At 40.0% G+C, this 17,428-nt stretch overlaps 1 protein-coding gene across 2 annotated transcripts in view; it reads left to right on the top strand.

Moving 5' to 3' along the window:
• ABCA6 (ATP binding cassette subfamily A member 6) overlaps positions 1-983 on the top strand; it is a 59,963-nt gene extending 58,980 nt beyond the window's left edge. For both annotated transcript variants that reach the window (XM_043585119.1, XM_043585120.1), the window contains 2 exons: positions 551-606; positions 738-983. In XM_043585119.1, the coding sequence (XP_043441054.1) occupies positions 551-606; positions 738-839 (158 nt within the window). In that variant the 3' untranslated portion in view covers positions 840-983. The remainder of the gene's footprint in view (positions 1-550; positions 607-737) is intronic.
• Positions 984-17,428: the final 16,445 nt, after the last annotated feature.

Raw genomic sequence — 17,428 nt, 5'->3', positions numbered from 1 at the left:
TGGGATTGAAATCTTCCTTCTGTGTAAGAATGTACTAATCAATTATGTAGTTCCTCAAGGAATTCATATGTCTCCCAAGACATATATACTAAGTAATAAACCATATCGAAATGTAATATGAGAAAACTCTACTATCAAGATTAATTTAATTTGCATTTGTAAAAGTTTATTTATTGTCAAGTTAGCTAGCATACAGTGTAGCCTTGGCTTCAGGAGTAGATTCCCGTGATTCATCGCTTACGTACAACACCCAGGGCTCATCCCAACAAGTGCCCTCCTCAATGCCCATCTCCCTTTTCCCCATCCCTCTAACCCCCCACCCCCATAACCCTCAGTTTTTTCTCTGTATTTAAGAGTTTTAATTTGCATTTATATTAACACTATGACTTTTCGTGATTCCATTCTTTCACCAAGCGTTTTTTTTCAGCTTTATGTTCTATTTATTTTAATCGTGTGTATTTTTATTTTGTATGCCTTTGAAAAAATCCTTAGTAATAAATTGTAAGCATCTGCTATTTGTCTTTTTTTTCACCCCCCCCCCCCCCCCCAGTGAAACATAAATTTAACCTGGAAGAATACAGCCTCTCCCAGTGCACATTGGAAAAGGTGGGTCAGCTTTGATGGTTTTGTATCATTCCTGTAAATTTCACACGCTAGTACCATTTATATTTCTTATTAATTTGGAAGACAATAAACAACTTGATATTCTTTTTCCTTCTGCTATGTCTCCTGTTTAGGTATTTTTAGAGCTTTCTAAGGAACAGGAGCTGGGGAATTTTGAAGAAGAAATTGATACAACCATGAGATGGGAACTCCTCTCTCCTTCAGACGACTCTTAAAAGCTCAAACCTATTAATTCTTTGTGTCATATAAGCTTATGTTATATGTTATAATTGGCAGTATGTATAATTTTAAAAATCATTAACATCAATATCAGGTATGTTTTGTATGTTTAGTTAATAAATGAATAAATTTCAAAATCATTCTTCCTCTTAAATTTAGGAATGATAGGGGCGCCTGGGTGGCACAGTCGGTTGAGCGTCCGACTTCAGCCAGGTCACGATCTCGCGGTCCGTGAGTTCGAGCCCCGCGTCGGGCTCTGGGCTGATGGCTCAGAGCCTGGAGCCTGTTTCCGATTCTGTGTCTCCCTCTCTCTCTGCCCCTCCCCCGTTCATGCTCTGTCTCTCTCTGTCCCCAAAATAAATAAAAACGTTGAAAAAAAATTTTTAAAAATTTAGGAATGATAGAAAATCTGTGATAAAGCCAATACAAAGTATTGATAAAGTTACTTAAAGACCAGGTACCAGGTATTGTGAAAATATGATCACAAATTTGGAATTTTTTTGAAGTATAACTTCAAACATGGCATATAACTTTGAAATATGACATTTACTAAAAAATTCCCTTGCTGAAATATGTGCTACATGCCCATTTGGAATGCATGAGGTTTATGGGTTTGCTGTAAAACACAAGTAAAACCCAAGAGTCTTCCTCTGAAAACTTTTCAGAAATTGTTTTGAAATTCACAGAGTGAGGAGTCCCTTGGACTCACAAATGAACAAGCACGTACATTGGAGAAGCAGTTCAAACATACTTTTTGAAAATAGGGGCATTGCATCATTTGTTCAGATTTTAAAATTTTTGAATATGTTATTTTGTGATTATGGGAGGTGTTGATTTCTCACCAGCTCATTAGCAGTTTTCTGTGTACAGTTGATCCTTGAACAACATGGGGATTAGGGATGCCAAACCCCTATGTAGTCAAAAATCTGCATGTAACTTTTGACTCCCCTAAAACTTAACCACTAATAACCTACTGTGGACTGGAAGCCTTCCCAATACCAGAAACACATATTTTGTATGTCATGTTTTATCTGCTGTGTTCTTGCAATAAGTAAGCTAGAGAATAGACAATGTTATAAGAAAATCATAAGGAAAAATAGTCTGTACTGTATGATAAAAAATCCATATGTAAGTAAGCCTGCACAGTTAAAACCCATGTAGTTCAAGGGCCAACTGTATTTTCTGCTATTTTAAAATCACTTCCCTCTTACATATGTATACGTACATGTGTTTCTATCTGTATACACACATGCATGTATCATTTTTATTACTAAATTTTAAAAAATATGTGTGTGCTTTACATGTAATTTTATTTTTTTTCCTTAAGCAATAGTTATTTCATTTTGAATATCACCAGAAAATTTTTTGGATACCAAGCAGTATTCTTGATGTCCTTTTTTTTTTTTTTTTTTGGTGATGTTATATAACTTAAAACAAATTGTGATACTCATTGAAGAACATTTGCATAACGGAGAAAAATATAGAAATGGAATAAAATTGAATAAAAGAATCAGCACACTTTCTCCACACCAAAAAAAACCACAAAAATCAACTTCTTTCTTTAGTGAACTCTTTTACAGGGGTGGAATCATTATAGTATACATAACTTCTTAATTAAACATATATTCATATTTGCTGATAAAACATTGGAATTGTTTTCATTTACTTTTAAACTTATGGTGGAGTTCTAGCTTTCTATGTTTGCATTTTATTTTGTGTTAATTATTTGTATTCTTTGTTCATTTACTCTTGTACTTTAATCTTTTTCATATCCATTTTGTAAACTTTCATACAATTAAATATTTATCTGCATATATTACATTACATACATCAAAATTATATCTGGAACATTATATTTCTAAATCCATGATAAATGATCGTACTGTTTATTCAGGATCCTTCGCACGCTGTAAAGACAAATTCATATCATAATGAGAGTTGCATTTAAATTCTTTCTAAAACTCAGGCAATAAATTCTCCTGTCTTGCTCAGATGTACAAGACCACAACATACATAACCATTCACGTAATGATATGATGAAATCTTTGCTTCTATTCATTATAAGTTATAAGTGTTCTTAAGTGTTGTAGAAATACGTTTACAAAGTACTGAATAACCAATATCAGATGATGTATGAATATTTTAAAAGATTAAACGACATGATTTGCTAAAACCATCATAATACGCTTGTTTTTGAAAACTTGGGTTTTTATTAGGAATATGTTCAAAAGCAGATACATGGGTATGAAAATGGAAGGAGATCAGAATAAAATAAAAGGGATTTTTTACAAATTTTTTAAAAAACTTTTTTAACATTTATTTATTTTTGAGAGGCAGAGAGAGGCAAAGCATGAGCAGGGGAGGGGGAGAGAGAGAAAGAGAGAGATAGAATCTGAAGCAGGCTCCAGGCTCTGAGCTGTTTATTAGCACAGAGCCCGACGCGGGGCTCAAACTCACAAACTGCGAGACCATGACCTGAGCTGAAGTTGGACGCTCAACCGACTGAGCCACCCAGGCGCCCCTAAAAGGAATTTTTTTTTTAATGAAAAATAGTTGTGTCATCTCAAACTCTATTGTAGACAGGTCTTGTGCTGGTTTTGTTCTTTATTTTCCTACTATACCCTTTCCAGGGGAGGCTGACCGCTGTGGACTGTATCACCAATTCCCTGCTTTCATGGTTGGCCTCCAACTGGGTCTGACCAATCCAATAGGAAAGAGCAACAATAGATGCAAAGGTGGAAAAGGAGAGAGATCAGAGGATCTCTTCCCTCTTGCCCTCGTTTTCATTCCTGATGTCAAGCAGTAGACGTATCCTTCCATGCCCATAGCTTTTGCCCTCCGCCAGTTACATGCACCTGCTTCTGACCCCTCTAATACTATTGACCCCAGGAACGTCCTATTCTCACCTAATCTTCACTCAGCCTCCAACAATTCATCAAATTACCATTTAAGGTGTTTGTTCCTACCAGTTCTTGGCTAATCTTCACTCAGCCTCCAACAATTCACCAAATTACCATTTAAGGTGCTTGTTCCTACCAGTTCTGGGCACTACTGGCTTCCGCTTCAGGTAAGCTGATCTTGGCTACAATTCTCTATATTTACTTGCAAAAAAAAAAAAAAAAAAAGAATAAGATTACATATAGAATGTCTCTGCTCCCAGTTCCTTCTAGCATTTGGTCTTGGACCCCAGTTCCTGACACAGAGCTCCTAAGACCCTTGGAATTTCTTGGATGATAGAAGTATCTTTTGTTCCAATAAGATGACTCTGGTGGGCTGTAAGATCAGCACTGGTCACCAGAAAGACCAAACCGTGATTAGAAGCTTGGTATTTTCAGTCCTACCCCTATTCTCCAGAGGTGGGAGAAGGGTTAGAAATTGAGTTAATAGTCAATCACAACTATCTGATGAAGCCTCCATAAAAATCCCCAAAGTATGGGATTCAGGGAGCTTCCAAGCTGGTGAACACATCAATGTGCTGGGAAGGTGGTGGGTGCATCCTAGTTCCTGGGTGACTGAGGCTTCTGAGCTTGGAACCCTTCCAGAAGTTACCCCATGTATCTCTTCATCTGGTTATTCATCTGAATCCTTCATCATACAATTTATTATATAATCAACCAGTAAACGTAAGTAAGTGTTCCCCTGAGGTCTTTTATTTAAAAAAAATTTTTTACACATACTTATTTTTGAGAAACAGAGTGAGACAAAGCGTGAGCGGGGGAGGGGCAGAGAGAAAAGGAGACCCAGAATCTGAAGCAGGCTCCAGGCTCCAAGCTGTCAGCACAAAGCCTGATGTGGGTCTTGAACCCACAAACTGTGAGATCATGACCTGAACCAAAGTCGGATGCTCAACCGACGGAGCCACCCAGGCGTGCCACCACCCCCACCCCCCCCAATTGGAGGTCTTTGAACTGTGCTAGCTTGTCAAACCCAAGGATCGGGTCATGGGAACCCCATTTAGAGCTGGAAGGCCAGAATCAGAGAAGGCAACATGGGACTCGGGGAAGTCTTGTGAGACAGGGCTGTTAACTCGTGGGATCCGACACTACAGACAGATCGTGTCAGCACTAAATCAAATTGTAGGACCCCCAGCTGCTGTTGGAGAATTGGTCAGTATGGGGGGAAAAAATCCGCACACATTTGGTGGCAAGAAGTGAAGTATGAAAGCAAAAGAAAGCACAAAGGAGGGGCGCCTGGGTGGCGCAGTCGGTTAAGCGTCCGACTTCAGCCAGGTCACAATCTCGCGGTCCGTGAGTTCGAGCCCCGCGTCGGGCTCTGGGCTGATGGCTCAGAGCCTGGAGCCTGTTTCCGATTCTGTGTCTCCCTCTCTCTCTGCCCCTCCCCCATTCATGCTCTGTCTCTCTCTGTCCCAAAAATAAATAAACGTTGAAAAAAAAATTTTTTAAAGAAAACACAAAGGAAAAAAACAAACCTGCTTTTCCCAGACATTTGGTATCAGTGAAATGGAATTTGCTAGAACAGCTCTGGCACATATGGAAACATATGGTTTGGAAAGAGAAAGAAAGAAGGGCAGGGATGAGGAACCCTGATCCCTGAATGGCCACCTAGGCACTTGTGGTATAAAACTGTAACGGCTCTTTGATCAGTTACTAAGGGTAAAAGTTACCAGCGGAATTAGAGATGAGAACAGACCCGAGGAAATGCAAAATAATGAGCATGCGAAATACGCAACCTCTTGCTTATCGTTATCTGTAACAGCTAAAATGAGAGAGAGTTCTGAGTTGGAACTTGATGCTGGACCAAGTTCAAATTTGGATCAGCCTGAGCTTTGGCCACTAGCCTCAAAGCTGCCCACAGAGGGGGAAATTATGCCAGGAAACTACCTCTAAGCCCTCTGATCACCAAAAAGGTAGTCAGCATGGTGGAGAGCAAAACCAGAAAACTACTAAAGCCGGGGGATATGGTGTGGAGGAGATGTCTCATTTTGTGGATCACATTATCATCTTCCTGAGGAACCTTTCCTAAAATGGACTGCGGGGGTAACTAATTTGGGGGCTCTGTCTTTGGTTTCGAATGGTGCAGAGTGGAAGAGCATGTTTGGTTTGATACAGGATCTGTAGTCCACCATTGAACAACCACGGATGGTTGTATGTGATTCAGACACGCAGAAGGTTATTCCTGAGGGATCGATTCCTAGGAGACTGGATAAAAGCCACCATGAGGTGTGCTTACCTGAGAAGGAGGGCTGCCCGATTCCCCCTCCAATTGCCAAGTGGAACACTTCAGATGAAGCGGCGAATGTGCTTTGTGGGCAAGCCGTGTGGGATTGGCTTTATGGTGACTAGGATATTCACCCACTAAATATGCCCATTACCAGGTTATGGTAAATGCTGTGATTAAGGGTGCCCGTTGTCACATGGGCATCCCATGTGACATTACTCTTGCAAAATCGAATGGTCTCAGAAGTTTTATCAGTTTTGCTTTCTCGGCTGCCCCATTTGGATCTTACCGATACCAAGGTCACCAAAGGAATTACAAAAGAAATGGGAGGGACAGAAAGGAGAATCAAGGGACTCCACCCAGCAGTGTGGACGTCTTAGATGGTTGTTGAAAAGGGAGATGAATGTGGCGGACATAGACAGTGTTGAAACAAAGATGTTGATGCAGCATTATGGAAGCTTGTGTGGGCCAGTGAGACTCCCCATGGCTCCCCCAACATTAGAAGGCCCCCCAGACAAGTTCTCTCCATTTACCCCACTTGGAAGGAATTCAAAAAGCCAGGCGGCAAAGATTATGTGAGAAACGCCACCCAGAATCGCCTGGGGTATTGGGTAAGCAGATTAATCCAAGTAAATATTGGAGAGGCCAGAGTCTTCTGGCCAAGTCTGGTGGGGACCCAAGGCCACCCGCACATGTATGGATAAAATGGCCAGGGAGCTGAAGGGGAGGAGAAGAAACCTTTTCTGGGACTCCTTAACACAGGAGCCAATGCACTGTGATTTGAAATCTCTGGGTAATGCCTTCACAGCAGCTTAATGTAGATCAGGAAGATGTAGAAATTAAAAGGTGGATGGGATTAAGGTGAAAGTTTAGATGAAAATTGGGATTTTTGAGCAAACTTTTTGTGAGGTGGCTGGTTCCCCTCTACTTGAATGTATCACTGGGGTGGCTATTACGTCCAACTAGCAATTACTTCCCCTACCTAATATTGTAAACAGAAGGCATGACAGTCCCCCTTGGGCACAGTAAATGGAAACCACTGGAATTTCTCGGGCCCACACAGGTGGTTAATTTAAAACAATGCAGAATACCTGGTGGGCAAAGGGATTACCTCTTTAATTAATGACATGTTAGCAGCTGGAGCACAGGTATCAATGAATTCTCTGTATAATAGCCCTGTGTGGCCTGTGGAAAAGTCTTTATAGCTCATGGAGACCAACAGTGGACCACTGAGGCTTAAATAAAGATGTACTGTCCAATACATCGGCAGTTCCAGACATGGCTTCAACCACCCACAAAACACAACAGGTACCCCGGGATTTTTTTTTTTTCCAAATGCTTTCTTCTCTAGCTCAGTCTTGGAAGAGGGCCAACCATAGTTTGTTTTCCCACGGGAAGGATCCCAGTTCATGTTTACTGTGCCATCACGGGTCATCTGAACTCAGCAGCTCACTGCCATGACTTGGTCGGAAGGGATTCGGACCTGATACAGGTCTCCAGGGTAAAAATACACCTTCTTGGTGATGTGATAGTATTGGAAACTGAAGAGAAGTCTTGGGACTGATTCGAATGCAATGGTGACGCACAGACGCAACCAAGACTGGTTAATCAATCCAGCGAAGGTCCAAGGACCTGCCCTGATGATAACATTCTTGGGAATAACCTGGGCAGGAGCCCCATGGAATGCTCCACAAGTGACTGTTTCTTCCCACCCTTAGGACCAAACAAGAAGCCCGTGTTTGGTGCTTTATTTGGATTTGGGGGAATGCGTATTTCACATCTAAGAATATTGCCAGCTCCTTGAAAGAAAGCCATATTTGCGCGGAGACCTAAATACAAGCATGACATATCTGAATTGTAAAAAGTGGTAGGTCTCTCCTAGGATTCCAGATCTCAAGGCTGTGGTTTGCCCTGAAGCCTCAATCTCCGATGGGTCCAGGAAACATCATTGATTTTCAGTTTGTTTGGCTTTTTCTTATTGTTAGAAGCCAGATGACTTCAAAAGTGTTTGACCTGTCAGAGGTAAAGAAGCTTAATTTTAAATCTTAGCAGTTTAAATCTTAAAATTTAAATTTGAAGACCCACCTCAGGCTAGTGGCTACCATATTGGATAATGTGTTTTTAAAATTAATCCGGATTTCTGGCCTCATCCTAAATGATAAGATTTCAAGGGAACTGAGTTCTGATCATCCCTCTCTCTTCTTCCATATAATTGCTACCTCATATTTTAGTCCCTACTGTGACTAACATGTCCCTCCCACCCCAAACACGAGTTAATCTTTGTCATCATTACTTTGCACAATCATATTTATTTAGTTTATCAATATAATTATTAGTTTTCAACATCCAACTACTTCATTGTGTGTTCAATCTTTTTCTCCTTGAGGGGTGTCTATTAGTTCCTTCCGAGATATCTATAAAAGAGAAATCTCAGGGGCGCCTGGGGGGCTCAGTCGGTTAAGCATCTGACCAGCTCAGGTCATGATCTTGTGGTTCACGAGTTCAAGCCCCACCTTTGGCTCTGTGCTGACAGCTCAGAGACTGGAGCCTGCTTTGATTCTGTGTCTCTTTCTCTCTCTGGCCCGCCCCCACTCACCCTCTGTCTCTCTCTCTCTCTCAAAAATAAGTATTAAAAAAAATAAAAATAAAACAAATTAAAATTAAAAAAAACCACAATCTCAGATTTTGTTTAAAGATATGACTATTTTATCCTTACACGTGAATTATATTTTAGCTGGCTTTATCAATCAGCCTTTGCTAAACCACCTAAAATTTAACTGGCTTAAAATAACAGTCTTATTTTAGCTCTGTTTTCCTGTCTCATTTCTGGCATCCGGGTGTTTATTTTTGTTTGAATTTGATCTCTATTCTTGTTATATTTTATTCATGCATTTTAAGTCTTTGTTGAGGGAACAAACACATCAGCATCACCCAACTATTGGTAGAAATCTTGTGATGGTCTTTTAAAATTATATCATGTGCTATTTCGATGCAAATGATCAATTAAAAGGTAGCTGGTCCAACATTTGCTCCAGCTTTTTAAGTGTTACACTAAGCAAACCAGGAAACTTGCAAAAGTACTCCAGGGGCCGGTTTAGAAGAGTAACAATTGTGCGTTGTAAATACTTTTAGGTAACAGAACAGATTTTTGTTTGAAGTTCTTACCGACTATTTTTTACAAAAAGGCTGAGCATCTGACCTTCTTCCATAATAGTAAATAATTTCTGGATATTTGGATGTAATCACATATCTAAATCTATATAAATGAAAGACTTGTAGCCAAAAATGTTGTGGTTTGAGGCTTGGATCTTTCTAATCTGTAAGAGAGAAGGAGACCAGATTCCCCCGGCTCCATTCAGGCATTCCGCACTGAGACTGGCATCCACCATTACTAACACACCCCCTTTTCACATCCTCCCCTGAGATATTCGCCCACTGTCGACAAAGTCAAGGAGAAAATCAATGGCAATATTGCTCAGTTCTTTCAAACCCAATGAGCTGTGTGCAGCTTCTATAAATCTATTGACAGCTTTGAGTGATGTACTTACAATTGATGATTATGTCCAAAAAGCCCCAGATGTAACAGGCTTATGTAAAGTAAAACAAAAGAGATGGGGGGGGGGGGAAGAAACCTGTGTAGACCCAACGACTTTATAAATTGAAAATTGGTGAATATAAATAAAAATAGGAAGTCGTATTTAATTATACAGTAAGCAAATTACCTTTTGTGAAAAGAATGACATCGCGAAAATGTTACAAAATTCAACACTTTTTGTATTGCTATTTTTGTTACTGAGACACTAGCACGGACGCTCGTGTCCTGAGTTTGAATAACTCATCTTGTTCAATAACGAAGTTTTTTCTTTCTTGCTCATGTTAAGCATCTTCAAGGCTTTAGGTAATTCATGACTTAGTTTCATTAGCCATCGATAACCTTTATCGATCCACCAATGATTTTAGCCATTGGTAAACAACTTTCGAAAATACGCTATTTGGGGCCGTCAGTTCAGAGGCAAACTTCACAGACTTTCCTTCTGTTTTAAGGAGTCCTACCAACCTCTGCAGAGCTCTCAGCATGCCTTGCAAATTGCTAACATGCCTAAGGAAGACGTCTTCCATTCTTTTGACAGTGATGTCAAAACTCCTAACACCATCCTCAGTGGCCAAGCACATCTGTTGGTCTGTTCTTAGAATTCGCTTTCCACTTCGCAGAAAAAAAATCTCAAGTCTGAGTCTCATCGGGTTCTGACCCAGGCTCTCCTTTCCTACCTCCCACCAAGAAAAAGCAATGCTCCCTCTGTTACTTGATTTCTCCTGGATTTTCAGCATTTCCATTTTTACTTTCCCCTCCAAAATACCATCTTTTAAAGATACCTACCCTTGGCCCAGACAATTCATTTTGGCTACCCCCCAACCAATGGCCTTTCTTTCATAACCAGGCTTCTAGAAAGAATCCCTGAGGGTTTCGTTTTGGTTTTGCTTCCCTATCTCACATCAATATTCTACATCTGAAACTCAAAATATACGTATTGAGCAACTTTCATGTTTTAGGCTCTCTGATATGAACCATGGTGAGGATTCCACAGTACCCCTAAGATTTTTACAGTCTATGGTGGGAGAGAGATGAGTATAATTAAAGTATTAAGAGGTACATATTACCATAGCCATGGGAACACCTGAGAAGGGCATCTATCTAATCCACATGTAGGACGGTCAGAAAGTTTCCTCCAGGAGGAGGCCAGACCCAAGACCTGAAGGACAAGTAAGAATTAGACAGATAATTATCAATTATTACTTATAATTGTCAGGCCTTATAATTAACTTTATAAGGTTATTATGGGAAGATCAGTTGAGAGGAGGAGTTAATTCCAGGAGAGCAAATAAAGGTAAATGAGAATACAGTGCACGAATTCATTAAAAAAAAAAAAAAAATCACGTATGGGGCACCTGCGTGGCTCCGTCGGTTAAGCGTCCGACTTCACTCAGGTCGTGATCTCGCAGTTTGTGAGTTTGAGCCCCACTTCAGGCTCTGCACTAACTTCTCAGAGCCTGGAGCCTGCTTCAGATTCTGAGTCTCCCTCTCTCTCTGCCCCTCCCCTGCTGGCACTCTGTGTCTCTCTCTCTCAAAAAATAAATAACCATGTAAAAAAATTTTTTTCAAAGATCATGTCTAAATTATGACTGGAGTTGGAGTGAGGGTTAAGGCACAGGCAGGCTGGAGAGAGGAGCACTGACCGATGATGAAAGCCTTGTGTATTTTTGCGAAGAAGCCAGTGAAGGCATCGATGGGAGTGACATAATAAAAATCGTATGTTGGAGTGATGTACGTGGTATGAAAATGGATGACTTTCCAGTTTTAAGACAGTAGATAGGCCAAAGGCAAGACAAAGACAATAGATCTCAAATACCCAACAAACTTCCAGAAAAAAAAAAAAAAAAGAATGGAAAGGCTAAAAGGGAAGCAGTATTGGGCCAAAATATTAGCTGAAAATTTCCCAGAACGTAAACAAAACAAAAACACAAGTTCTTTGATTACAAATGACCACAGAGTGCCACGTAGGACCAAGAACCCAAACCAAAGCCAACACCTACGCCTAAGCTCGTTTGCATGAAACTTCATATACTTCTGACTAAAGAGAAAATCCTAACATATCCTAGTAGGAACAACAAAATAAATGAATGAGAATCAGAGTTCTAGAAGCATTCTTTTTTTACATGTTTATTTTATTTTATTGAGAGAGAGGGAGAGAGAATCCCAAGCAGGTTCCGCACCGTCAGTGCGGATCCTGACGTGGGGCTCCCCGCCACGAACCGTGAGATCGTGGCCTGAGCAGAAACCAAGAGACAGACGTTTAGCCAACTGAGCTACCCAGGCGCCCCCACAGTTATATAAGCATTCTTATCAGCAAAACTAGATGTGAGAAGGCAATAACATGGTTTTGTTTTGTTTTGGGTTTTTTTGCATTTTTAATTTTATTTATTTATTTATTTTTTAATTTATATTTTTAGTTTTTGGTTTCAGGAGTAGAACTCCGTGATTCCTCACTTACATACAACACCCAGGGCTCAGCACAACAAGTGCCCTCCTTAACACCTTAGCCCACCTCCCACTCACCTCCCTCCATCAACCCATAGTTCTCTATCAAGAGTCTCTTACAGCTTGGTTCTTTCTCTTACCGCCCACCTTCCCAAATGTTCATCTGTTTTGTTCCTTAAGTACTACATAGGAATGAAATCACATGGTATTTGTCTTTCTCTGATTGACTTATTTTGCTTAGTACAATACATTCTAGCTCCGTCCACATCATTTCAAATGACAAGATTTCATTCTTTTTTGATGGCATTCTTTTTGATGTGTGTGTGTGTGTGTGTGTGTGTGTGTGCATATATGCATATAATGGAATGTATATACATATATTTACACACACACCACATATGTATATAAACACACCACATCTTCTTTATACACTCACCAGTTGATGGACATCTGGGCCCTCTCCATAGTTTGGCTATTGTTGATAATGTTGCTGTAAAAATTGGGGTGCACGTACCCCTTCAAATCTATATTTTGTGTCCTTTGGATAAATACCTAATAGTGCAATTACTGGAATATAGGGTAGTTCTATTTTTAATTTTTTGAGGAACTTTCATACTGTTCTCCAGAGTGGCTATACAAGTTTGCATTTCCACCAACAGTTCAAGGTTCCTTTTTTTCCACATCCTCTCCAACATCTGTTGTCTCTTGTGTTGTTGCTTTGAGCCATTCTGACAGGGGTGAGGTGGTTTTTCATCGTGGGTTTGATTTATACTTCCCTAATGAGGAGTGATGTTGAGTATCTTTGCATCTGTCTGTTAGCCATCTGGATAACTTCTTTGGAAAAGTGTCTATTCATGTCTTCTGCTCACTTCTTAACTGGGTTGTATGGGTTTTGGGTGTTGGGTTTGATAAGTTCTTTATAGATGTTGGACACTAACCCTTTGCAAGATATGTCCTTTGCAAATATCTTCTCCCATTATGTAGGCTGTCTTTTCATTTTGTTGATTGTTTCCTTTGCTGTGCAGAAGCTTTTTATCTTGATGAAGTCCCAGTAGTTCATATTTGCTTTCATGTCCCTTGCCTTCATCATCGTGTGTAGTAAGAAGTTGCCCCGGCCAAGGTCAAAGAGGTTGCCACTTGTGTTCTCCTCTAGGATTTTGATGGTTTCCTGTCTCACCTTCAGGTATTTCATCCATTTTGAATTTATCTTCGTGTATGGTGTAAGAAAGTGGTCCAATTTCATTGCATGCCGCTGTCCAGTTTTCCCAACACCATTTATTGAAGAGCCTATCTTTTTTCCATTGGATATTCTTTCCTGCTTTGTCGAAGGGTAGTTGACAAATTTGTATTCTGTTCCATTGATCTATGTGTCTGGTTTTGTGTTAGCACCATACGGTCTTGATGACTACAGCTCTGTAATATAGCTTGAAATCTGGAATTGTGATGTCTCCAGTTTTGTGTTTCTTTTTTCATAATTGCTTTGGCTAGTTGGGGTCTTTTGTGATTCCATGTGAATTTTAGGGTTGTTTGTCCAAGCTCTGCCAAAAATGCTAGTTTGATAGGATGGCATTGAATGTGTAGTTTGCTTTGGGTAAAATAGATACTTTAACATGTTTATTCTTTCAGTCCATGAGTGTGGAATGCTTTTCCCTTTTTGTGTCCTCTTAAATTTCTTTCATAAGAGGGGCGCCTGGGTGGCGCAGTCGGTTAAGCGTCCGACTTCAGCCAGGTCACGATCTCGCAGTCCGTGAGTTCGAGCCCCGCGTCAGGCTCTGGGCTGACGGCTCGGAGCCTGGAGCCTGTTTCCGATTCTGTGTCTCCCTCTCTCTCTGCCCCTCCCCCATTCATGCTCTGTCTCTCTCTGTCCCAAAAATAAATAAAAAACGTTGAAAAAAAAATTTTTTTTTTTAATTTCTTTCATAAGTGTTCTATAGTTTTCAGAGCATAGGTCTTTTACTTCTTTAGTTAGGTTTCTTCCTAGGGATCTTACTGGTTTTGGTGCAATTGCAAATGAGATCAATTCCTTGATTTCTTTTTCTGTGGCTTCATTATTGGCGTATCGACGTCGTATTGGTTGTACAGATTTCTGCACATTGATTTTTATACCTGTGACTTTGCTGAATTAGCAATTTTTTGGTGGAATCTTTCAGATTTTCTACATAGAGTATGATGTCCACTGCAAATAGTGGAAGTTTGACTTCTTCCTTGATGATTTGGATGCCTTTTACTTCTTTTTGTTGTCTGATTGCTGAGGCTAAGACTTCCAGTACTATGTTAAATATAAATGGTGAGCGTGGACATCCTTCTCTTGTTCCTGACCATAGGGGAAACGCTCTCCGTTTTTTCACATTGAGGATATTAGCTGTGGCTTTTTCATATATGTCCTTTATGATGTTGAGGAATGTTCCATCTATCCCTATTTTGTTGAGGGTTTTTATCAAGAATGGATGTTGGGGCTCCTGGGTGGCTCAGTCGGTTAAGCATCTGACTTTGGCTCAGGTCATGATCTTATGGTTCGTGGGGCTCTGTGCTGAGAGCTCAGAGTCTGGATCCTGCTTCAGATACTGTGTCTCCCTCTCTCTCTGCCCCTCCCCCCACTTGTGTTCTGTCTGTCTCTCAAAAATAAATAAACATTAAACATTTTTTATACAAATCTATTTTTAAAATTTTTTAATGTTTATTTGTTTTTGAGAGAGAGAATGCAAGTGGGGGAGGGGTAGAGAGAGGGAGACAAAGAATCTGAAGCAGGTTCCAGGCTCTGAGCTGTCAGCACAGAGCCCGCCATGGAGCTTGAACTCACAAGCCATGAGATCATGACCTGAGCCAAAGTCGGACGCTTAACTGACGAAGCCACCCAGGTACCCCTATAAAAAGAATAGATGTTGTATTTTTTTTTTCAAATGCTTTTTCTGCATCTACAGGATCCTATGGTTCTTATCCTTTCTTTTTTAACGTGGTGTATCACACTGATTGATTCATGGACATTGAACCAGGCTTGCAGCCCAGGAATAAATCCCACTTGATCATGGTGAGTAATTCTTTTAATGTGTTGTTGAATTTGATTTGCTAATATCTTGTTGAGAATTTTTGCGTCCATGCTCATCAGGTATATTGACCTGTAATTCTCCTTTTTAGTGGGGTCTGTGTCTGGTTTTGGAGTCAAGGTAATGCTGGATTCATAGAATCAGTTTGGAAGTTTTCCTTCTATTTCTATTTTTTGGGACAGTTTGAGAAGAATAGGTATTAACTCTTCTCTAAAAGTCTGGTAGAATTCCCCTGGGAAGCCATTTGGCTCAGGACTCTTGTTTGTTGGGAGATTTTTTTTTTTACTTTATTTATTTATTTTGAGAGAGAAAGAGGGAGTGCTCACACAAGTGGGGGAGAGGCAGAGAGAGAGGGAGAGAACGAGAATCCCAAGCAAGCTCTGTGCTGTCAGTGCAGAGTCTAACACAGGGCTTGATCCCCAAAACTGTGGGATCATGACCTAAGCCAAAATCAAGAGTTGGATGTTTAACCAACCGAGCCATCTAGGCACCCCTGTTGGGAAATTTTTGATTACTGATTGAATTTCTTTGCTGGTTATGGGTATGGTCAAATTTCCTATTTCTTCCTGTTTCGGTTTCGGTAGTTTGTGAGTTTCTGGGACTTTGTCCATTTCTTCCAGATTTCCCAGTTTGTTGGCATATAATTTTTCATAGTATTCTTTTATAAGTGTTTGTTTTGCTGTGGTGTTGGTTGTGATCCCTCCTCTTTCGTCCATGATTTCATCTATTTGGGTCCTTTCTCTTTTCTTTTTAACAAGTCTGGCTAGGGGTTTATCAATTTTGTTAATTCTTTCAAGGAACCAAGTCTTAGTTTTGTTGATCTATTCTACTGGGGTTTTAGTTGGTTTCTACATCATTTATTTCTACTCTCATCTTTATTATTTCCCCGCTTATGATGGCTTTACACTTTATTTGCTGTTTATTTTCTAGCTCCTTTAGGTGTAAGGCTAGGTTTTGTATTTGGCAATTTTCTCGCTTCTTGAGATAGGCCTGAATTGCAATAGTCTCCCCTCTTAGGACTGCCTTTGCTGTATCCCAAAGGTTTTGGACTGTCATGTTTTCATTTTCATTTGTTTCCATGTATTTTTTAACGTTTCTTCTTTCATTTATGGTTAACCCATTCATTCCTTAGTAGGACGTTCTTTAACCTCCATGTATTTGAGGGTTTTCCAAATTTCTTTCTTGTGGATGACTTCACGTTTCATAGTGTTGTGATCTGAAAATGTGCATGTATGATCCCGACCTTTTTGTACTTGTTGAAGGCTGATTTGTGACCCAGCATGTGATCTATTCTGGAGAATGTTCCAGGTGCACTTGAACAGAATATATATTCTGGTGCTTTAGGATGAAATGTTCTGAATATATCTGTTAAGTCCATCTGGTTCATTGTGTCATTCAAAGCCATTGTTTCCTTGTTGATTTTCTGCTTAGATGGTCTGTCCATTGTTGTAAGTGGGGTGTTAAAGTACCTTACTATTATTGTACTATTATTAATGAGCTTCTTCACATTTGTTATTATTGATTTATATATTTGGGTGCTCCACATTGGGGGCCTATATATTTATAATTGTTAGATCTTCTTGATGGATAGACCACTTGATTATGTTATAATGCCCTTCTTCATCTCTTGTTACAGTCTTTGGTTTAAAATCTAGTTTGTCTGGGGGCGCCTGGGTGACTCAGTTGGTTAAGCTTCTGACTTTGGCTTAGGTAATGATCTCACAGTTCATGGGTTCGAGCCCCACATGGGGCTCAGTGCTGACAGCTCAGAGCCTGGAGCCTGCTTTGGCTTCTGTGTCTCCCACTCATATTCTGTCTTTCCCTCTCTCAAAAATAAATAAACATTAAAAAAGTAAATAAATAAAATAAACTCTACTTTGTCTGATATAAATATGGCTACTGAAGCTTTCTTTTGATGTCCATTGGCATGATAGATGGTTCTCCATCCCCTCACTTTCAATCTGCAGGTGACTTTATGTCTAAAATGAGTCCCTTGTAGGCAGCATATAAATAAATCTTGTTTTTATATCCATTCTGATACCCTATGTCTTTTGACTGGAACATTTAGTCCATTTACATTCAGAGTAATTATTGATAGATATGAATTTACTGCCATTGTGTTACCTGTAAAGTTGGTGATTCTGGTGATGCTTTCTGGTCCTTTTTAGTCTCTGTTGCTTTTGTTCTTTTTTTGTCTTCTCCACTCAAAGAGCCCCCCTTAAAATTTCTTGTAGGGCTGGTTTAGTGGTCACAAACTCCTTTAGTTTTTGTTTCTCTGGGAAACTCTATCTCTCCTTCTATTTTGAATGACAGCCTTGATTGATAG

The sequence above is a fragment of the Prionailurus bengalensis genome, chromosome E1 (assembly GCF_016509475.1).
Source record: "Prionailurus bengalensis isolate Pbe53 chromosome E1, Fcat_Pben_1.1_paternal_pri, whole genome shotgun sequence".
NCBI lineage: Eukaryota > Metazoa > Chordata > Mammalia > Carnivora > Felidae > Prionailurus > Prionailurus bengalensis.
The sequence above is the reverse complement of the archived record's forward strand: the minus strand, read 5'-3'. Positions and strand labels throughout refer to the sequence as shown.